Genomic DNA, 24260 nt, shown 5'->3' on the forward strand with positions numbered 1-24260 from the left:
ACAGTATATTCAAGTTGATATTAAATAATGAATATGAATTTATTGACGTGACTGCTGACAAAAACAGCAGGATGAGTTCTGAAGTGCATAAGATTTATATTATCTTCTCTGATTGATCCAATTGCTTCAAAATCCATTGTATGGCACTTCATAGTGCCAATGAACAGTGAATCTGAAGCATACTTTGAAAGCAACCAAAGAATTTTTTTGAAAGCAAAGAAGTATAATATTCCGCAATGGCTAAATCAATCAGCTGAACTAAATCCAGTTGAGCCATGTATTTCACATGCTGAAGGTAAATGCTCCGAGAATAAGCAGGAACAGAAGACTGCCACAGTCTGGCAGCGCGTAACTAGGGAACAAACCTGGCGTCTGGATTCATTCAGTCATTGACTGCAAAGGATTTACAGCTAAGTATTAAAAATTACCATTTAATTTATAATTGTTAGTTTGTTCAATTACTTTCGATCCCTTCAATAGGTAATTCCTACACTGTTCACCTGATTTGGATGTATATATCCTTACATTTTCAACTCTAATATACTGTGGTCAGCAGCTAAAATAAAAATGAGTTTCAGTGGCTGTATGATTAAAGCATTATATTGTCCCATGCCACAGATAAAATTTTCATGCGATACACACTAAAAAGCTAATGTTATGCTCATTTTGCAGCAGTGTAAAATTACTGGATAATGTAATTAATATTTAGATACATTCAAATGTATAACATATTTTGAAAAATGTATTTGCTTTTTTCCAATTAACACCCATTTGTCAGATATACCACCAAGCCATCTCTCCCGCTGGGGAGGGTGACGGGTAGTATGTGCGTCCTCTGAGATGCATGAAGCCAGTCATCACATCTTTTTAAACTGCTGCTCATGCTACAACCCCGAAATTAGAAAACGTTGGGTTGGGATGGAAAATGCAAATTAAAAAAAGAAAGCAGTGATTTCTACATTTAATTTGACTTGTATTTCATTGCAGACAGTATGAACCCAAGATATTTCATGTTTTGTCTGGTCAAATTAATTTAATTTATTAATATACTTCCATTCCTGTATTTAAGGCTTGCAACACATTCCAATAAAACATTAGGGTGGGGGCAATTTAGGGCTAGTAATGAGGTAAAACAATTAAATAATGATGTGATTTGAAATAGGTGATGTCAACAGGTGATTATAATCATGATTTGGTACAAAATCAATATCCAGGAAAGGCCTAGTCTTTGAGGAGCAAAGACTCCAGTTTGTCAATAAATGCATGAGAAAATAATTGTTTTTAAACATTTCAATGTTCCTTACAAAGAAAGATGCAAAGGGATTTGGATATTTCACCCTCGATGCTGCATAATATCATTAAACAGTTCAAGGAAACTGCAGGACTTTTGGTGCATAAAGGGCAAGGGCACAAGCCTGTGATCTCTGATCCCTCAGATGGCACTACATAAAGAACAGTCATTGGCAAATCTTTGTCAAGCACAATATAGAGTAAATGTTCACAAATGCCAGTTAAAACTATACTGTGCAAAAAGGAAGCCTTATATAGACTGTGTCCAGAAGCACTTCTCTGGGCTCAGAGACATCTGGGATGGACCATCACACAGTGGAAACGTGTACTGTGGTCAGACAAATCATTATTCCAGGACTTTTTTGTAAGAAATGGACACGATGTGCTCCGGACCAAAGAAGAAAAGGATTACCCAGACTGTTACCAGCAACAAGTCCAAAAGCCAGGGTTTGTCATGGTATGGAGTTGTGTCGGTGCCCTTGGTAAAGGTAACTTACATTTCTGTGATGGCAGCATTAATGCAGAAAAGCCCATTGAGATTTTAGAGCAACATACAGTGGTGCTTGAAAGTTTGTGAACCCTTTATAATTTTCTATATTTCTGCATAAATATGAATTTTGTCAACTCGGCAGTTCATCTGGCTCTGGCAGATGTTTTTTGTCAACTCGACAGTTCATCTGGCTTATTATGCAACAGTCTATTCTTCACAGCTGTCTCAGCTCTGCTTTGCTGCTGGCCAAGTAAGAATTTTCTGCCAAGGATCACTGTTCTTGCCCCAAACAGTGATGTCATCACGGGGTAGCCTTACAGAAACGAAATGATACGATATGAGAATGTTAATGTTACTGCTACTGCATCCGAGGAAACCGATGCGCCACTTGTCACGGTGGTGGTGGAAAATCAGCGAAATCCGTGTAAAGTGCAAAAAATTAAACTTTGTGCCTGGAATGTACGCACCACAAATGACAGCTTCACCTCCAACAGACCAGAAAGGATAACGGCTATTATTTCTAAAGAACTGTGCAAAGCTCACGTCGATATTTGTGCCCTCAGTGAAACGAGAAGGGAAGGATCAGGAAACATCATTGAACGAGACTACACCATATACTGAAGTGGAGGGTCGAAAAAGGAAGCTGGAGTAGGTTTTGCCATCTCAAACCGACTCTCAAACGTAGCCATAACTCCCATCCCCATATCGGACAGGCTCATGGTACTTCGAATTAAACTTCAGTTGGGGAATTACTTGAAACTCATTAGTACTTACGGACCAACTATGCAGCGATCACAAGAGGAAAAAGAACACTTCTATGAAAGCCTAACTCAAGCTATAAGCATCAACAGGGATGACTGTACAATCATTCTTGGCGATTTTAATGCGCGAGTTGGTGCTGACTGGAAGCTCTGGCCAGAGGCACTAGGAAAACACGGGATTGGTTGAATGAACTCGAACGGTCTCATGCTCCTTGACTTTTGCACGCAAAATAAATTCGCTGTCATGGGAACAATGTTACAATTACGAAACCATCTGAAAACGACTTGGCAACATTTGAGATCCAAGCATTGGCATCAGCTTGACCATGTCCTTGCCAATAAATTTGCCAAACAAAGTATAACAGTAACCAAAGTTGACCTTAAAGCTGACTGTTTTATGGATCACAAATTACTTGTTTGCAAATGTTCCTTTCAGTTCAAGCGGAAAAAGAAGTGTGTTAAACCACCTCTTAAACTGACAATCAGTATCGATGATGAGAAAGTGGACATTTTGAACCGCTTCCTTGATGACAAGCTTGCTGATGTTCGTATGAATGGACAGATTTTAAGAAAGTCCTTCAAGAAGCAGCTTTGAACACCTTTGGCAGGAAAAAGAAATGGAATGCAGACTGGTTTCACGAGAACGACAATGAGATACAGTTGCTCCTCGTGGATAAAACCCTTACTCGACTGGTTTATAAAGAAAGCCAATGATGTTAAAAGATTTCATTGTGAACATAATTACCGTGAATTCTACTCAACCATGCGCGAAATTTACGGGCCATCATCAAAAAATTCACACCCGATACGAGATAAGGATGGGAAATTACTCACTGTACAAGATGACATAAAGGATAGACGGGTTGAGCATTTTTCAGATTTATTAAATATGTCAACAATTACTGACGAAACCGTACTGGACGAAGTAAGTCAACTACCCATCGACGGATCCCTCGACCAACCAATTACAGAAAAAGAAATCGACACTGCCTTGAAAAACACTAAACATGGGAACAGCCCAGGCCCTGATGGCATTATTCCTGAAACTATTGTCTATGGAGGTCAAACTCTCAAAAGATTCTTCGTGACATTATTCACAATATTCTGGGCAACTGAACAACTCCCAGCTGTTTTAGTCAATCCAAACATCTCAGGTCTTTTTAAAAAAGACAATCGCAGTGTTTGTGGCAATTATCGGGGAATTTCACTTTTAAGTACCGTTGGAAAGGTCATCGCAGACATTGTACTTCAAAGACTGAAAAGAATTGTTAACGTCGTTTATCCTGAGTCACAACACGGTTATCGGACTGGTCGTGGTACTATCGATGGAATATTCACAGTGAGACAACTCATGGAAAAGTCAAGGGAACAACATCGCCATCTTTACATAGCCTTTATAGACTTCACAAAAGCCTTTGACACCGTCAACCGCACCCTCCTCTTTAAAATTCTTGCTAAAATTGGCTGTCCTCCGAAATTGCTGAAACTCATTGAACTGCTGTATACGAATGTAAAAGCTCAGCTTATTATAGATGGCGAACTTTCGAAACCTTTTGACTACAACAGTGGCGTTAAACAGGGATGTAAACTTGCCCCTACACTTTATGGAATATACGTGGCTATATTGTTATGGATAGCCTTTAAAGATATCAAACATGACCACTCAATCTTGATCCGTTTCCGTACAGACGGTAACCTATTTGATTTAAGGAGACTCAAAGCAAAATCTAAGGTATTTTACGAATTCCTCAGGGAAGCCCAATATGCCAATGACATCGCACTGTTTAGTGATATTGCCTTTGGTCTGCGAAACCTATTGAACGCATATAACACCGCGAAGCGTTTTGGTTTAAAAATCAACGCAAAGAAGACTGAAATCATGTGCCTCCGCCCAGATACAGACTTTTTCATTGATGATGAAAAACTGGTCAACGTCAATCATTTCAAATACCTGGGCAGTTATGTTTCGAAAGACTGCACTCTGAAGCAGGAGCTGATCACATGTATACAGAACACATCAAGTGCTTATGGGTGACTGAAACAACGAGTTTTCGACAACCACAATCTAACCATAAGAACAAAAGTAAATGTTTACGTTCAGTGTCTTTTACCCATCCTTCTATATGGAAGTGAATCTTGGTCGTTGTACGCCCATGAAATAAAACAGCTACGCACTATCCAACAACGGCACCTCAGATCAATCATGAACATCAAGTGGGATGACTTCGTTAGCAACGAAGAAGTTTTGAAAAGAGCCAGAGCAGAAAGTCCTCCTCGCCAAAAATCGTCTACGTTGGCTTGGACATGTTGCTCGGATGGAGGACACTCGAATGGTCAAAATGCTAATGTTCAGTGAATTAGCAGAAGGTGCAAGAACGGTCAGGCGTCCAAGATTACGTTTTAAAGACAATTGCAAAAGTTTATTAAAAGTTGGTGGTTTGCTCAATACATGGTCTGACTTTGTTGCTGATCGTGTTAAATGGCGACAGAGCATCAAAACGACATGCAACAAATTGAACGAACATCGTATAAACAAAAACGAAAAGAAAAAAGGAGATAATATTTAATCATTAATTTATTTTATATGTTTAGCATCCTCTAATTGTTTAGCTGTTTCTGTATTTTGCTCGCTTGCGAGACTAGGCTAATATATGCATAAATATGACCTAAAACATCATCAGATTTTCACACAAGTCCTAAAAGTAGATAATGAGAACCCAGTTAAACAAATAAGACAAAAATATTATACTTGGTCATTTATTTATTGAGGAAAATGATCCAATATTACATATCTGTGAGTGGCAAAAGTATGTGAACCTTTGCTTTCAGTATCTGGTGTGACCCCCTTGTGCAGCAATAACTGCAACTAAACGTTTCCGGTAACTGTTGATCAGTCCTGCACACCGGCTTGGAGGAATTTTAGCCCATTCCTCCGTACAGAACAGCTTCAACTCTGGGATGTCAGTGGGTTTCCTCACGTGAACTGCTCGCTTCAGGTCCTTCCACAACACTTCGATTGGATTAAGGTCAGGACTTTGATTTGGCCATTCCAAAACATTAACTTTATTCTTTTTTTAACCATTCTTTGGTAGAATGACTTGTGTGCTTAGGGTCGTTGTCTTGCTGCATGACCCACCTTCTCTTGAGATTCAGTTCATGGACAGATGTCCTAACATTTTCCTTTAGAATTCGCTGGTATAATTCAGAATTCATTGTTCCATCAATGATGGCAAGCTGTCCTGGCCCAGATGCAGCAAAACAGGCCCAAACCATGATACTACCACCACCATGTTTCACAGATGGTATAAGGTTCTTATGCTGGAATGCAGTGTTTTCCTTTCTCCAAACATAACGCTTCTCATTTAAACCAAAAAGTTCTATTTTGCTCTCATCTGTCCACAAAACATTTTTCCAATATTCTTCTGGCTTGTCCACGTGATCTTTAGCAAACTGCATGTACTGCGTATATAAAATATATGACCCAAGTCATATATTTTAACTCTCAAAAAAAAATATTTTTTATTCCCATTTATGCAGCATACAAGAGCCAAGGATGGAGATACTATCCACTCGGAAACGTATTTAAAAATAAAGGTTCTGCATATCTGCTTTAAGACGTGTTTGCAGGAAGAATGGGACAAAATAACACCTGAAACACTTCATCACTTGGCGTCTTCAGTCCCAAAACATATATTTTAAGTGTTGTGAGAAGGAATGGCAACATTACAAAGTGGTAACTGCTTTATAGTCCCAACTGTTTTTAAATGTGTTGCAAGAATCAAAATTGAAATCGGTGTTTTATTGTTGTTGTTGTTTTTTCATATTCATGCAGTAAAACATCAAATAATGTGCTGTTTTGTTTTGAGTGCAGTACAGGTCAAAGATTATATACAAATCATTGTTTTCAGTTTTAATTTCAACATAGGGGCGGCACGGTGGTGTAGTGGTTAGCGCTGTCGCCTCACAGCAAGAAGGTCTGGGTTCGAGCCCCGTGACCGGTGAGGGCCTTTCTGTGTGGAGTTTGCATGTTCTCCCCGTGTCCGCGTGGGTTTCCTCCGGGTGCTCCGGTTTCCCCCACAGTCCAAAGACATGCAGGTTAGGTTAACTGGTGACTCTAAATTGACCGTAGGTGTGAATGTGAGTGTGAATGGTTGTCTGTGTCTATGTGTCAGCCCTGTGATGACCTGGCGACTTGTCCAGGGTGTACCCCGCCTTTCGCCCGTAGTCAGCTGGGATAGGCTCCAGCTTGCCTGCGACCCTGTAGAACAGGATAAAGCGGCTACAGATAATGAGATGAGATGAGATGAATTTCAACATACTGTCCCAAATTTTTGGGGTTGTACATCACAGGGTGATGAACACACTCAGAGGAAGACGCTCCCTGCACATGTCCACATGTATGAATTCCTATGATTGGATAGCCTTGCTCTGATTGACAGGAGAGAAAATACTTTTCTTCCATCTCTCACCCAGAAAGCAGAACCAATTTTGTTGTGTTGGGCTCCCAGCTGTGTTGGCTATAGCATCATCAGGATTTGATTTTGCAATCTATTTTTTTTAAATCTTTTCATTTTTATCTTATTTAGCCTTTATTTAACCAGACAGGTCACCAAGAGAAAGTTCTTATTTACAGTGGGAGCCTGGCAAAAGGCAAAACCTCTTGAGGTTCATCTTGTATAATTTCATTTCATGATAACACTTCTCTGTTGCACAGGTTTTCGATCGCCATTTTTAAAGGAATTTGACTGCCGTAATCTATAGTGTTTAGATTTTAGGAAATATATATTTTTTTAAACATAGAGTAGATTTTTTTTAAAGTCACATCTATGTATAGTTTAATGTAAAATTATGGCATCTTGATGCATTTTGTGCATCAATGTAGTATCGTTTAACAGCTTCATGATGCATCTAGGAATCAGCTGTTTTTCTTTCATCCTTACTCTATACAGATACAATCATTTAGAAGTCAGTGTGTGTATTAGAAAGTGTAATTTATGTAAAACATTTCTTTGTAATTAATGTGTTTTATGATATCTGTTTTTCAGATAGTGTGATCCAATTTATTACATGTGGGGCAACTCAAGTTAATTTAAGTGTCACTTAATTCCTGTAAAGTATTAAGAATTACTGACACTGAGAGTTGACAGTGAGACTGAGTTCACAACAGGATTTAAAAATTTCTCCTCATGTGAATTCAAATTCTTTTTATAAAATAAGATCACAAATATAACATTTTAAATGGAAAATGAGTAGCTACGAATAGATGTGATTTGTCCTCATATAGATGGGCACATAGCCATTGTTTCAAAATGCATTTCTCAGGCTTCTTGTGTGTAGGGATAGTACGTTAAAGTGACTTCAAAAATCTGTGTTAATTCCATTCCTTATCTGGTCTCAATCGGCACTGTAGATGTTTGTGCAACCCCAAATTCCACATAAAGTTTGTGACTGTGTTGTAGCAGCAGCAGCAGCCTATAGCTATTGTCCATCCAGTCTACACCTTTCTGCACACACTACCAGGACAACAACACACTTCGTTTTTATCAAAAAATCGAATGCACAGGTGCACAACCCTCTGGGGACAGCTGAATTTGGTCCAGCTGTTATTACAACCTAAGGTCAATAAAAACGTGGCATGATGTGGTGAAGCAGTGAACAAACAGTATGCATCTTTTTTCTGGTTCTTCATGTGCATCAGTACTGTACAACCACTTATGAAACTAAGTTGCACAATCATGGCAAATTTGTAGAGTACAATTTTAAATAAAAATTTCAGTGTATAGTAAATGTAATTCTGTGATGTGTTTCTATTGCATTTAAGCTTCATGTATCGACAGCACCTCTAACAAGCGCAGCACGTCATGTTGGCTCATGTTTTATGCACCTCTAAAACAGTTAGTGTGAAACACCTGTTAAATGGCCTCTAGATCAATGATTTTGCTGTATCTACATCTTTGTTTTCAGAGCGTTCATAAAAATATATTGTTTTCCTTGTGTCAAATGAATGTTTGTGTCTGCAGCTTCCTTCTGAAGTTACATTGCTTCAAATTCACTGATTTAAATCACTTTCCACTCCTAGAACATCCTCACAGGCTTGGGTTTCAGCAAAAAGTGTGTGATTATAATGAATGTGTTACAGGAATAAAGACACAAACCGAGACGAGTTCATCTTCTACTCCAAAAGGCTGATGAGGCTCCTCATTGAGAGAGCACTCTCCTTCCTTCCATCTCAGGTCAGAAGAAAGTAGAGAAACAAAACTGTGATGGGGGAAAAAATTGTAGACTGTGTTTTAAGCAGTGTTCTTTCTGCATGGGTTTGTTTTTGAGGCGGTGCTTTGTGTATGGAAACTCAGGTTACATGTCCACCGCAGTGGAAAAAACTGCAGTAGCATAAGACACAAAGTGGCAGCATATACCTTTGTAATGTACTAACAAGTGTCACAAGAGAACCTTTACAGTTAAAAAGCTCTGTCAAAGCTCAGCAGCTCCTCAATGTCCCGTTTTGCTCATTTTGATTTTAACACGTCACTTTTTAAATTCAAGTATGGTAAATTGTGGGTCAATATTATCTTGTTACCAGGTTCGTGTTGTCCATACCCCACAAGGCCAGGACTATGAAGGAAGGACCTTTCAAGGGAAAAGGGTTAGTAGGAAATCTAGATCTGGCAGAGCTCACACTAGTGTGTTTTGTAGAAAGATTTAAACACATTGCTGCAGTTAATGGTTTTTGTATTTCTGGTTGAGCAGGTCACAGGGGTATCTATCCTCAGAGCAGGAGAAACCATGGAGCCTGCACTCAGAGCCGTCTGCAAAGACGTCCGTATTGGCAAGATTCTAATCCAGACCAATCAGGACACAGGAGAGCCTGAGGTACTGTTCCAATTGCCACCATCCCATATTAGAAAAATAGTAAAAGTGAGTTAGCACTAAGGCAGGGATCATGTTGAAAAAAATGAAGTGGCAGTGGCGGAGTATAACACAATGCTCAGACCATAATACGTAATTCAACAACATGGTGACTCAAACTCGAAGTTCTATCTTGTTCATAAGTGATGCAAAGCGCCAATCTTCTGGACAGCAATGAAAAAAAAAAAATTCCGGGGGAATGGATACCAGTAATAGTTTTGCTCTTAGTAGCATGTGACTGGAGGGTGAGGAGGGGTGTGTGTGTGTGTGTGAGAAAGAGAGAGAGACCCATTCAGTTTGGGCCCATGAGATACTACTTTCATAAAAAAACTTATTTAGTCGTTTCAGATGTACTGCCCCTATAAGAATCTTACATTCCTCAGATAAACTAAATCGACATTGATGAGCATTGCATAATGCTCAGAAAGTTGAATGGAGTTCAACTTGAACTAACTCTCTGCTCCTACATCACTAGTGTAACGCTAACGGTGTCAACCATTCCGCTGCGGAACCATAGCAAACAATTGAAAATCTGCCGCTTTTTCCGGTACTGCTGCTGGTTAGTGTGATCCCAGCCTAAAATTTGATGGTCCCATAAATATGGTCCTATAAATACATGTGATCAGTAACTTTTTAGCAGATTTTTAAGGCCTAATTATAACAAGATATTTGTTGCCATAGTTGCCAACTAGGATTAATTTATTTGGTTTTAATGATGTTGTCCAACTAAACCTTAAAACACCATTTCTGCTTAATACGTTTGTAGTTGCATTACTTACGTCTGCCCAGAGACATCAGTGAAGACCATGTGATCCTTATGGACTGTACTGTGTCTACTGGTGCTGCAGCCATGATGGCAGTACGAGTTTTACTGGTGAGGACAAGTATGCAGACATGTACATACACAAACATAATTTCTCTTAATTTAACATTGAATCTGTAGCATTTTTAAGTCCATGATTTATTTACTTGTGTATATGCTGTCATAAGATCACAATTTTGATGCCATGAAAAAATCTTCCAATATGTTTTAATTATTATATATGAATAAAAGTCTCTCTCCAGCCCCTATTTTTTTTCTTTTGACATTAAAAAGACAAAAAAACAAAAACAGCCATTCTGAAGACTTTTACATGGTGGAAAACATACTAGCATGGTGGAAAGCAGACACCTGAGGCTCCTTACATAAATGTTAAATAAATGTCTCTTTACAGAAAGCTTCACCATATCAATGGTGATATTTTTCTTGGTTTCTTGTAGCAGTCCAACATCTGAGACTGCTTCAATAAATGTTAAATGAATGTCTCCTTACAGAAAGCTTCACCATATATTTTCACATTGTATATATATATATTTGTTGTTGTTAAATGTTTATTTGTAGCCAGAACTACTGTCAGAGGCATGCTGTTTTCGGTTTTAAAATTAATCAACACTTTCTGATCAATCATATTTGAGAACTCAAAGGCACTGTGTGTGTGTGTGTGTGTGTTTTCATGCATGCGTGTATGTGTATAGGACCATGATGTACAGGAGGATAAAATTCTGTTGGTGTCTCTGCTGATGGCTGAGATGGGAGTCCACTCAGTAGCCTATGCCTTTCCTCAGGTCAAAATAATCACCACTGCTGTTGACAAAAAGGTCAATGACCTTTTCCACATTATTCCTGGCATAGGTAAGCAACTGGAGTTAATTTCACGAACAGATGTGTATCATTTAATATAGTTACCATGCTGCAACAGATGTGGGAATGTAAAGGACATGTGGATATGATAGCCAGGTGTCTACAAATCTTTGTTCATATAGTGTGTATTAAAAAAGCAGAACATGTGACGATACTTGTGTATTTCAGAAGACATGAGTTATGCACCTCTTTGCAGATGTGTAGCCTCTGATATCTTTCAAATATTCTCCCTCTTTTAATGAATGAATGTTGCTACCTTAATATGAACCAAGCTAACTGATAAAAAATTTCTCAATTTGCTATAACACTGTGATAACACCATGCATTAAAGTAACTGTAAATATGTAGACATAGTGAATTCCGGCTCAGTACTTTAAGAGACTTGATAATTATGAGCCAGTGAATACCTTTGAAACTTTAAACTGGAAAGAGTGTTACTGACTTCTTCTAGTTTGCTTTGAACCAAAACGAGCAAACCTAAAACTGGAAACCTTTTAAAGCGTTGTTGTTGTTGTTGTTATTATTATAATAAAACGTGTAGTATTTGATGGTTTAGATTCTGAGAAATAAAAGTGGCATAATAGACAAAAAGATTTAACAAACAGTTTATCCAGACCAGGGATCCCAGACGTCCGCTATTTAGCGGAATTCCGCTATTTTCTAGTGAAAGTGTTTTTTTTTTTTTTTTTTTTTTAAATCTCTTGTATATCCATTAAAAATATGTTTAAGTAAAATGACCAGCAGAATACGTTCTGATTTGGTTTGCTTGTTTAGCGATGTTTTCGTCGGCTTCGTTTGTTCTCGTTGACATTCGGGAACACTCGGAAGTTAAATTGATGTAAATACCGCGAGCAGTGTTGCCAGATTGCGCAGTTCCCCGCCCAGTTGGGGGGTTTCAAGTGCATTTTGGCGGGTTTTGAACATATTTTGGGCTGGAAAACGTCAGGAGTATCTGGCAACACTGACCACGAGACTGTACGCGATAGAACAAGAAAACAATATGCCTGCGCCCATTTGCTAGAAAACATGTTTTAACTCCGTTCGTGCTTTTGTTTCTAATGCGTTGAACTTAATTCAGAGCACTGCAGGAACATCAGAAAAGCTGAAGGAAAGATCAGAGAAACAAAAGCAGAGAAAACTGGAGGAAAGACAGAATGCACCCCAGAAAAGAGCATTAAATTTCTTTGCAGTGAAACCTTTCAAAAAGAGAGAGGTTTAAATCAAATATCTCCAGTATTTGCTGTACATATGTATATATCTAATATTACTGAATCATTGATTTCTGCTCATATTCATGATTTTTGAAAAATGAATGTGGCTTATATTAGACTAGTTTTGACATTAACTTGAAACAAAAAAAATAAACAAATGAGATGAACTATGGATATTATAGTTATAACAATCAGTGGAATATTTAGGCAAGTATATTCTTCAAAGCTACATTTTCGTCTAATTTTTATAATTTTTTTTTTGCCACTTATGTCATTGATTACAAAATATGGCATCAAATAGATACACATTATGGTTAAATTCTGTTGCTTTTCTATGTTAAATCTATGTAAAAAATGTGTTCTATGGCATCTTTAAATGTTAAAATCTCAACAGCTTCAGGCAGCCCCCTTGACCCCTGGTGATAGTTTCTTCTCATCTCATTATCTATAGCCGCTTTATCCTGTTCTACAGGGTCGCAGGCAAGCTGGAGCCTATCCCAGCTGACTACGGGTGAAAGGCGGGGTACACCCTGGACAAGTCGTCAGGTCATCACAGGGCTGACACATAGACACAGACAACCATTCACACTCACATTCACACCTACGGTCAATTTAGAGTCACCAGTTAACCTAACCTGCATGTCTTTGGACTGTGGGGGAAACCGGAGCACCCGGAGGAAACCCACGCGGACACGGGGAGAACATGCAAACTCCGCACAGAAAGGCCCTCGCCGGCCACGGGGCTCGAACCCAGGACCTTCTTGCTGTGAGGCGACAGCACTAACCACTACACCACCGTGCCGCCCGGTGATAGTTTCTTACATTCCTCTATTTTTTTCAATTACTGCTGGGATCCCTGATCCAGACTCATATTTTTTCTTGTCACATCCACATGTTGCTAATAACGAAGGTCTGGCTTTTCAAAAGCATCATAACACAAAGATAAATATTGTCTGATAACATACGGTAGCAAGCAAACAGTCTCTGTTTCTTTCTTTAACACTTTCGAGAGGCCTACATTTTTCTGAAATCTGAAAAATAAAAGTTAAAATATGGAACTGCTGAATCTGAGTCTTTCCCTTATATCTGAAGGGAACTTTGGGGATCGGTACTTTGGCACTGATGCACCGCCTGATTGGAGTGATGAAGACATGGATGAGCCCAGCTGTTAGTAGCAACACGGATCCTGCTGAACTTGAGCCATGTGGACAGGACTGAACACTTGATGCACTGTAGCCCAAATGGGTCTGACTTTTAAATATATAGTTATATGCCACAAGCAGTTGTCAAATATTTTATATACTTTTTAATATCTAATAAAATAGCATATTTAAGTTTTTTTTAAAGTGAACAATTTATTTTAAAAAAGTTGATATGTATATTAAAATGTGTTATTGTTCTATGACAGTTTTACAATATTGTTTTATTGTCAACAAGTCAGTATGAATTTTATTTTTAGCAGGTTGCTTTTATGCTCCGTTTTATTTTTGTTTGTTTTTAGAATTGCAGCTTTCTGTAAACACATTTAAAAACAGGTCTACCTTAGAGCTTTGCCGTGCTGCACAAACTGAGTTCTTTTTACGACCACTTCATCGGAAAATGTGTGTGGGTGTTGTTTCTTTAACTTGGTTTCCCCTCTACCTGCAAAAAATTGCTGACCCAACCATGATAATCTTTTAATGTTGGGCTTGATCTTATCAGAACAATGAACTGAGTTTTTGGCCTAAAAAAATGTATGTAACTCTCTTATTTTTCATGTTCAAACATGCCTAAAATTCAATGAAAATGAGGACTTGGTCTGTCCTCATCCTGCTGATAATGATTTATCAGGGTTTTTGTGCAGCTCTGGCAAGCACTTCCTTATGCAAGTTTCTACAGTACAAGAATTGAATTTGGCATGTTCTAGAGCCATGACACAATAGCAATGCAGAACTGGCGCAAGCTATTTGGTCAAAAAAAAAAATTATTGAATGAATTATGATCAGTAACTATTGGGTAATGAAATGTGTTATGTGAGGAATACGTACAGAATATATCTTGGGTTATAATTTTTTTATTATTTATTTTTTTGACCAGCTCAGACAAACACCTACACACTGTGTGTGTGTGCATACAGTGTATATGCGTGCATACACACAGTGTGTGGGTGTTTTGTGTGAGCTGGTAATACACACACACACTACACACTTTATATAAAGTGTATATAAAATATACATTAAAAATATAAATGTCGTGTGTGATATATACACGAAAGGATATATTGCGGTGGTGTGAAGATATTAAGTTTCTCTTCAAGTGGTGAATATATTTTTCAACAGAAGAAGATAAACTTCATTTCTTTGCATCATCGTGTAATGTTCTTTATATTGTATGGACACATCCATTAAAAACTGCACAAGTTAATCAAAAGAATTTTAATTTTGAACCGGTTTACCATTTTGACGTCTAGTCAGTGGGAAAACAATGGGAGTGATTGTTGTCAGGGTGAAATATCGGGAAATATGTCACTCAGATTCACAATGTAGTTTGTTTGAAAAATGCGGGTTTTTCAACACAAGAAGATAAACTTCATATCTTTAAGCCAACATGTGATTTTCGTTTAATTATATAGAGACATTCATAAACAAAAAATATGCAAATTTATCAAAACAATTCATCGATTTTCTCATGAGTGAGGATATTGGAAAATGTTACTTAATGTCCCGGATGTAGTTTGTATGAAAAATATGAGTGGCGTATTTCAAGCAAGCAATATTACGCAAGAGGGAGTGCTGTTGTATCTGATCATCAGTACGGCTGTGAGTCGGTTGCTGTCGTAGATCAGCGTTTCTCAACCTTTTTTCAGTCACGGCACCCTTCAGAAGTATGCAAATTCTCAAGGCACCCCTATATAAAATATATGCAGTCACGCTGACCATACGCTGACCCCAGCAGTGATGTTGTGACATGGGAAAGGGGGCCGTGAGACAAATTTTGATGATGCATGAGGCGGCGATGATCTGCATTAGTGTAACTTTTGTTTTTTTGGAATTTTAATTCATTTTATTTATTTCAATGTTAGAATATATAATTTTTTGACGGCACCCCTAATGAAGCCAGACGGCACCCTGGTTGAGAAAGGCTGTCGTAGATAATCACAGCCGTGCTGATATTCAGTACAACAGCACAACTTCGAGTGTGATATTTCTTTTATAGAGCTATGTAGTTCTATGAACAAGAAATTAATATTGAGTGACATTTTGGATCCTATATGGCCAAATGTTCCATTTGTTTTTGCTACATGAGCAGAAATGGATCCCCAAGAAGCTACACTTATAGCATGCCATCTGGCTCACTAATTTACATTGTTTTGTGCAGTCCCAAGAATGATGCTTCCAGTGAAATTGGTGCCGCTTTTTCCTTTTCATCATCATCTGACAAATTTCCATATTTTAAGTCAAAAGTTATGTTCCTGAAAAGTCTCTTTTGCCATGTCCATTGCTGATGTGGTTAACGCTGCTGTAGTAACCATTTTGAATTAGGAAGTGGAATTATAAGTGTATGAGCGGAGTGATACAGTCAAATGTCCCAGTACTGTTATTGTGAAATATTGGAACACCGCTCAAACAGTCAAATTAGTGGACTGGAATTAACTGTTGTATAAATATATATATTAAATGCGCACTGTGTGTGTGTGTGTGTGTACCATAATTAAATCTACATTTTGGATAAAGATAGAACCAAAGAACTGTTGAGGAACCCCTTATCAGTGTATTTATTGTATTGTATGTACTATACCATATTGTATAGTGTATTTATTGTATAGTAAGTAGTCTTTGTCTTATAGACTAAAATTTCTATCAGTGGATATATTTGTATAATATAGCTGAAACAAAATGTGGCGGTTATTGTCTCACTTGCAAGATCCAAATTCCATTATGACATGTCTGATGACTGTATGTGTTATATGGTGTGCATATTCCTGCTTTTTTTTTTGTGAGACAAATTTTCTTGAAAAGCATTTGCATTTACTAGGCTATGTTAAATATGTAGCTTGGAATTGATAGTTCATATTCAACCCACAGGTCATGTCACTTCAGATTGGCTGCAAACTATTTGTGTTTCATTTTATTTTGAGTAATATCAATTAAAAAAATTGTCATCTAATTAAAATAAAGCATTTATTATTTTATTTTTCATTTCTTTAATAAATGATTAATGTGAGTTATTTGCTCTACGGTTATATAATTTTCAATGACCCACACAGACCTTTTGGAAATAAAAGTTTTATTTTTAAATTCCCCCTACATACCACCAAAACGCAGCCCTGTTAATTGCTTGACTTGCTGTGGATACAGGAGGAAGAACCTGAAAAGTTCGTGTATGGTACTTTAGGATTTTTTTTTTAACCTCTAGGTCAGAACAACATAACTTTTAGCAGTAATTTATCAAGTATGCACTAGTCCACTTATTAAGTAATGTCGGTTTAAAAATTGGACTGTCAGTATAAAGTTTGTGTTACAGACTATAAATGAGTAAAACAAAAATCAGTCTTAAATGTCTCCAAAGAGTATGTATATTTTATTAATTAATCTATTTACTGATTTTATTTATTTATTTATTTTTCCCGTATCTGTCTCATAATGCATGGGTCTTCAAGATGAGGGCAATTAAACAGTTTAAATTTAACTGGTCTCTGTAGAATTTTGTGTATTTGATGTTTTTTTATAAACCAAATTCATTTTTACGTGCGTCACCATAAACAACTCTTAAGGTATTGTCATGCTGTACACTGTTATCCCTTTTAGTCATGGCAAATATATATGTTTTAAACATGCATGATGTGGATAGTAAGACAAGACATTAATGTTTCAAATACACAGGAAGGATACTGTGGTTGTCCTCTGCTCATGGAAACTAACCTAGCTACCTTTTCAAAAGTTTCCATAATTAAGCTCTTTCTAAACAACTATAACTGAAGTGATCATACAGCTGACTGTCATCTCGGTTAAAAAGGGTCAGTTCAGGGGATATTGGGTAAAATGTGTGAAAAAGTAAAACTCAAGGAAAACAGAGCTTCTCACTGGTGTATGGGTGCTTGTAAAAAAATTGAATGTTGAATGCTATATGTAACTAGGGCAAGTGTGTAAAATCTGATAATGTATAGTCCGGGGTGTTTTTTTCTTTTTCTTTTGTGGGGAAAATAGTCAATGTCGCATAGTAGAGAACGTTGAGGCTTTGGCTACATCTTGCCAGTTTCATATTGGATTTAAATGTTCTCTTCTTTTAGGGTATCATTTTGTTAACACTGATAAATAGATGTTACAAAGCACATTTTTAAATTAGAAGGTCTGTGCTGGATGACATTTTTTCTCAAGGCCTTCAATATTAAGATGTCATGGAAAGTTTGCCACAAGCTAGCTCATAGTGACAAACAGGAAGGAGGTGCCTGTTTGTATGTGGCAGCGCTCACATCCCCAATAGCAGTGTCAGGCCCAGCAGGCCACAGAGTGGTGATGTGCGAGTGACTGCGTGTGTGTGTATGGCCTGCAAGGGCTGATGTTTTTTGAATTCTGTCTCTCTTACTGAGGACCGATGTGCATGTCTCAGTGTTCTCTATAAAACAAGTGGTGAGTATCTTACAACTATCCTTATAACAAAATTAAGTATTATATATTTAGCAAATTCTTTTGTGAGGATTTAATATCATAAACAGTTGTAAAAACAAATGTTTAGCTTTTGTTTTCAGCTGAGATAGACACTAGGAACACTTGAATTATTAAGCTGACTTTTACTGCATCGTGTTTGATATCAAGCATAATGCTTGTGAGGTGTGTTCATCCTGCATCAAACATGGTGAATAATTCATATGTAGAGAAATTCATGAATACTATCTAAAATATTAAAAAACTACAATAGATGTTATTTATGGTTAGTTTGGTGACGAAGAAATAAATGTTTCAGTGGTAACCAAGAGATTTGTGTGTGTGTGTGTGTGAAATGTGGATAAAATATTTAGGGCTTTTTCATTGAATGTTAGCATGACACAATTAAGCAGTTAAATGATGTTAGTACAATAATACTGATTAATTATTGTGTTTAGAAGAAGTAATTTGTTTAGATTCCCTGGGTTACTGTCCTCAAGGAGGAAATGTCACTCAGTGTATGAAATGTGTAGGTAACGCAATGGAATAAGAAAATAGCAAAGGTCAGTTTATTAATTTTTAATATTCAGCATATTTATTTATAGTTCAAATTAAACATTTTTAATTCATTTCAAGAATTCAAAAGAAAAATGTAAAGTATTTGTATACATTGACATTGTTGATATTTTAATATTAAAATAATATTTTAATAACCAGTGGAAAATTGTGATTTGCGTCACCTCTCCCACCAAACTGTTATATTAAATAACTGTCATTCATTGTAAATTATGCTGCAAACACTAAAAACTATATAAAACAATGTTATTAAGAAGAGCGGATTTGTTACCATATGCATTTACTGTTTTCTCACAGGTGGCAGGGTGTGGATCTCTTTGCTCAATTGTGTCAAACCTCTTACAGGTTTACTTTGGAAGTGGGGAGTGGCTTCTGTTCCTCACTGTGTCTGGGCAGCACTTTCAAGGACTGTCAAACCTGAGAATGCTGAAGTTTTGGGTCAATCTCAGGTTCGTCAGCCCATGAAAGGCTGTCTCCATCCAATCCTAGAATGGGCAGTAAACGTTTAAGTTTTTGTCATGTGTCATTTTAAGAAATGTGGTCATTTTTAGTGACCTGATTACTGATTTCAGAAGGGTTCCATTGTTTTATAGTCTGTACATATGAAACAGAGAATCTATCTATCTATCTATCTATCTATCTATCTATCTATCTATCTATCTATCTATCTATCTATCTATCTGGCTAGCTAGCTAGCTACCTACCTATCTGTTACCTACCTATTTAAAATTGTAAATATACATTGCGATTTGCTTGATAATATTGATTTCATACAACTAAACCTACTCTTCATTTGTGTATAAATTTGTTCCTGTTGACCCTGCTTTTTTATGATTAATGTGCATGGTGTTATGTTCTGACATTTATCATGATCACTTTGTAAATTCACTGCAAATGAAAAATCTGGCTAACAAAGCCATTTCTGTTATGGCCATGATGATATATGGATGGATATTAAACTGCCCAAGTAAACGACGTATGCATTCTTCATCAGCTTATTTATTTAATCAATTTTAGGGCAGCTTAATTATGGATTGTGAAGTTTACAACCATTTAAAATCTTTTGAACATCTAGTTTAACAAATGGTTCCGTCGTAATTCTTTGCATACTAAAAATTGTTTGAAATTCTTGCCCATAAAATTATCAGAACAAACTTTGCTTCATGATACAGCAAAGTAAACCCATTGAGACACTGAGTCATAGACCTTTTTTTGTTTGTGGTAGTTTGAAGAGCCCTGTAATTTAACGTATATTGGAAAGTTATAAAGGTACAGTTCCTTACCATAATGCAAAGGTGTGACAAAATTTATGCCATACTATTCTATTGAATAAAACCACACAAAGATCACACACTGTCAAGTTTTTTGGATGCATCATTAATGTAATAAAAAAAAATTACCTTTGAAATATTGGGCACATAAAATATGGATCACCTCTACTATATAGCAGCTTTTTGTCTTTGTTGGAGGTGTGAGGGTTTTTTTAACTCCTCATTTGGAAAAATAACAGCTGTGACTCTTATTAAATATGCTATATTTGATATTCACAGAAATATTTATCTGAATCTTAAATCAACTAAACTGGGAAACCAACATGTAAAGGGGATTAAAATATATTGTTGCTATATGTATAGTAAAACATTTAAAATAGCCATGAACATACAGCAGTTTCGTTAGTTAACAGTCACCTGAAATTAACGTACACATTTTACATTTTTAAATAAAAACATTTCTCTGTAAATCAGTGTAATACTGTACTGTCATTATTCATCACTGTCACCATTATGCTATGCTGAAATTTACATTTCAATGAATTAAAATGAAAAATCTCAGCTCCACTTGCTGTACGCATACGGTAAAGGTGTTGGAGCTTGGCACCCCTGCTTTCCCTCCTCATCATATGCTTTTCTGTCAGAGAGTACAGAAAATGTAATATTGAATTTGTTTGAGGCTTAGTGGTATAGCCAAATCAATGTTTTGATGGTTGTTTGAAACTGTTAACAGAATGAATGTGAAGATTTCAGAAATTGAAAACAGTCAGTTAATTTGTCCTAATCCAGTTATTTAAATTCTCAATTCAGCCCCTTATTTTACAATTTCTGGCACAGGAATAGGTTACTAATTTAAAAGAAGTTAATGAATTTACAGTTAATATGTAATAAAATTGCAATAAATACTTATGTACTATATACAGTATCTGTGAACAATTTTGAAGGGAAGTGCTGCTACAGATCACCACTAGAGGGACACTAACATCTTTATACACACACACACACACACACAAAGATATATATATATATATAAAGTTTATTTGTATAGCCCTTTTAAGAATAAACATTGCCGCAAAGCAGCTTTACAGAATTTGAACGACTTAAAACATGAGCTAATTTTATCCCTAAGCTATCCCCAATGAGCAAGCCTGTGGCGACTGTGGCAAGGAAAAACCTCCCTCAGACAACATGAGGAAGAAACCTTGAGAGGAACCAGACTCGAAAGGGAACCCATCCTCATTTGGGCAACAACAGACAACATGATTATAACATTAACAGTTTTAACATGAAGTCAGTTTCATTGATGTTATAACTCTTCATTGATGGAAACTTGAGTGCAAAACTGTTCATGACAACTGCAGTCCTAAAGTTAGCAAGTCAACTTTAGTCCTCAGACATAAAAGCATTACTGTAAGTGTCCAGAGCGTCCTCCAGGTGTGACTTTCAACTGTCCACATGGGGCCGTCCTCCACAGGAGCGATGCGATGAGACTCCGACCAGACACAGGGCACCAGGATGGATCAGGCAGGTTCGAGGAGCAGAAGAACTCAGAGGGACAGATTTTTTTTTTTTTTTTTGGGGGGGGGAGAGAGAAAGAAAACACACATTGTTAGGTATGCCCAATGTCACCTGAATAAGTAGGAACAGTATACATATTGCACTGAGTACAAGCAGGGACTCCGGCAACTAACTATGACAGCATAACTAAAAGGAGAGAGCCAGAAGGTAACACAGGCATGAGGGAGCCCCAGGACATAAAGCAGCAGCTACTATACCGTCAACAAACTCGAGTGAGCAAGCGAGTGGGGACTGACAGCATCCATATATCCCAGTTTACCAAAACACTATGTCTGAGGGCCCTCTAGATCTACACCTTTACCTCATAAACACCATTAACACAAGGCTTGACTAAACAGATATGTTTTCAGCCTAGACTTAAACACTAAGACCGTGTCTGATTCCCAAACATTACTTGGAAGGCTGTTCCATAACTGTGGGGCTTTGTAAGAAAAGGCTCTGCCCCCTGATGTAGCCTTCACTATATAAAAGTTACCAGCAGATAGCCTGCACCTTTTGATTTAAGTAGGCGTGGTGGGTCATAGAGGATCAGTTGTTCACTCAGGTATTGTGGTGTGAGACCATTCAGTGCTTTAAAAGGTCAACAGTAGTATTTTATAATCAATCAATACGAAATTATAAAACTATATAAATATATAAAACTTGTCCAGGGTGTACCCTGCATCTCGCCCCTAGTCAGCTGGGATACAGGAAATTATATATATATATATATATATATATATATATATATATATATATATATATTAGTGCTGTCAAGCAATTAAAATATTTAATCGCGATTAATGTCGCGACTGTCAGAGTTAACTCGCGATTAATCACAATTTAATCGCACATTTTTGTCACATGAAAAACCATTGTAATTCTCTTATCAGCATAAAAAAGTGAATGGGCTTGCTTTGTACCAATGTTTTTTTTTTTTTATTGCAGAGCATAACACTACGGAGCCGTAGAGGGGACATGGTGAATAAAAAAATAACAAAGCGTGGGAACGACTTATAAGGCGTGTGCATGAGATATTAATGTGTGCGCACGAGTTATAACCCGTGCGCACGCTTTGCGTTAAGGCGTGCGCTCAGGTAATTAAAAGTGAGGGGACGAGTTACTACGGCTCCGTATAACACGTCTTGTCACAGCCACTGCAAAGTCGGGCTGGAGCCGCCGATGGGAAAACGAAACCTAAGCCGAGCACCGTGGCTCTTCGTCCCGAGGCACGGCAGCGCGAGCTGCCCGCGCTGGTTCTTTGGGGGGAGGGCAGAGGACTCTGGCTGTGCGGGGCGTGACATTACAGTCTAGCTGCTATCGTTTTTCTAAGCAAAGTGTCTGTTCTGTTCCAAGTTCCTGGCAGTTTCAAAAGCTTATGAAAAACCTACATCATGTCACAGAGCATTAATCTTGCGATAAAAAAATTATCGCCGTTAAAATTGAGTCAAGTTAACGCGATAATAACGCGACATTTTTGACAGCACTAATATATATATATATATATATATATATATATATATATATATATATATATATATTAGAGCTCAGCATAAATGAGTACACCCCCTTTGAAAAGTAACATTTTAAACGATATCTCAATGAACACAAACAATTTCCAAAATATTGACAAGACAACATTTAATATAACATCTGTTTAACTTATAATGGGAAAAAGTAAGGTTAATAATATAACTTAGATTACACATTTTTCAGTTTTACTCAAATTAGGGTGGTGCAAAAATGAGTACACCCCACAACAGAAACTACTACATCTTGTATTTTGTATGACCTCCATGATTTGTAATGACAGCACCAAGTCTTCTAGGCATGGAATGAACAAGTTGGTGACATTTTGCAACATCAATCTTTTTCCATTCTTCAACAATGACCTCTTTTAGTGACTGGATGCTGGATGGAGAGTGATGCTCAACTTGTCTCTTCAGAATTCCCCATAGGTGTTTGATTGGGTTCAGATCAGGAGACATACTTGGTCACTGAATCACTTTCACCCTGTTCTTCTTCAGAAATCCAACAGTGGCCTTAGATGTGTATTTAGTCGTGTTGGAAAAGTGCACGACAACCAAGGGCACGGAGTGATGGTAGCATCTTCTCTTTCAGTATAGAGCAATACATCTGTGAATTCATGATGCCATCAATGAATTGCAGCTCCCCGACACCAGCAGCACTCATGCAGCCCCACATAAGGACACTGCCACCACCATGTTTCACTGTAGGCACCATGCATTTTTTTTGTATTCCTCACCTTTGCGTTGCCATACAGTTTTGAAGCCATCAGTTCCAAAAACATTTATCTTGGTCTCATCACTCCAGAGTATAGAGTCCCAGTAGTCTTCATCTTTGTCAGCATGGGCCCTGGCAAACTCTAGGCAGGCTTTTTTGTGCCTGGGCTTTAGGAGAGGCTTCTTTCATGGACGGCATCCATGCATGCCATTCCTCTGAAGTGTACGCCGTATTGTGTTACGGGAAATAGTCACCCCAGTTTGGCTTTCTACTTCTTTAGGTAACTGCAGTGAACTTGCATGCCAATTTTCTTCAACCCTTCTCATTAGAAGATGCTCCTGTCGAGGTGTTAACTTCCGTGGATGACCTGGACGTCTCTGTGAGATGGTTGCAGTTTCATATTTCTTAAATTTTTGTACCACTTTTGCTACAGTATTCTGACTCATAAGTAAAGCTTTGCTGATCATCTTGTAGCCTTTGCCTTTGTGGTGGAAAGAAATTATTTTCTTTGGGGAATTCTGAAGAGACAAGTTGAGCATCACTCTCCATCCAGCATTCAGTCACTAAAAGAGGTAATTGTTGAAGAATGGAAAAAGACTGATGTTGCAAAATGTCACCAACTTGTTTGTTCCATGCCTAGAAGACTTGG

General features: G+C 37.5%; 1 protein-coding gene and 1 long non-coding RNA gene across 4 annotated transcripts in view; both read left to right on the plus strand.

The window, feature by feature from the left end:
- The window catches only part of uckl1b (uridine-cytidine kinase 1-like 1b), an 81605-nt gene extending 65095 nt beyond the window's left edge, over window positions 1-16510 (plus strand). For all 3 annotated transcript variants that reach the window (XM_060937899.1, XM_060937898.1, XM_060937897.1), the window contains exons 10-15: window positions 8681-8774; window positions 9122-9184; window positions 9289-9411; window positions 10214-10321; window positions 10963-11119; window positions 13432-16510. In XM_060937899.1, coding sequence (XP_060793882.1) covers window positions 8681-8774; window positions 9122-9184; window positions 9289-9411; window positions 10214-10321; window positions 10963-11119; window positions 13432-13511 — 625 coding nt within the window. In that variant the 3' untranslated portion in view covers window positions 13512-16510. The remainder of the gene's footprint in view (window positions 1-8680; window positions 8775-9121; window positions 9185-9288; window positions 9412-10213; window positions 10322-10962; window positions 11120-13431) is intronic.
- A 1307-nt stretch (window positions 16511-17817) lies between these two features.
- LOC132896149 (uncharacterized) lies at window positions 17818-19514 on the plus strand. Its single transcript, XR_009655946.1, has 2 exons — window positions 17818-17948; window positions 18837-19514. It is a non-coding gene; the product is annotated as an uncharacterized LOC132896149 (long non-coding RNA).
- The last annotated feature ends 4746 nt before the right edge of the window (window positions 19515-24260 follow it).

This window comes from Neoarius graeffei, chromosome 13 (assembly GCF_027579695.1).
Source record: "Neoarius graeffei isolate fNeoGra1 chromosome 13, fNeoGra1.pri, whole genome shotgun sequence".
In the NCBI taxonomy this organism is placed as follows: Eukaryota; Metazoa; Chordata; class Actinopteri; order Siluriformes; family Ariidae; genus Neoarius; species Neoarius graeffei.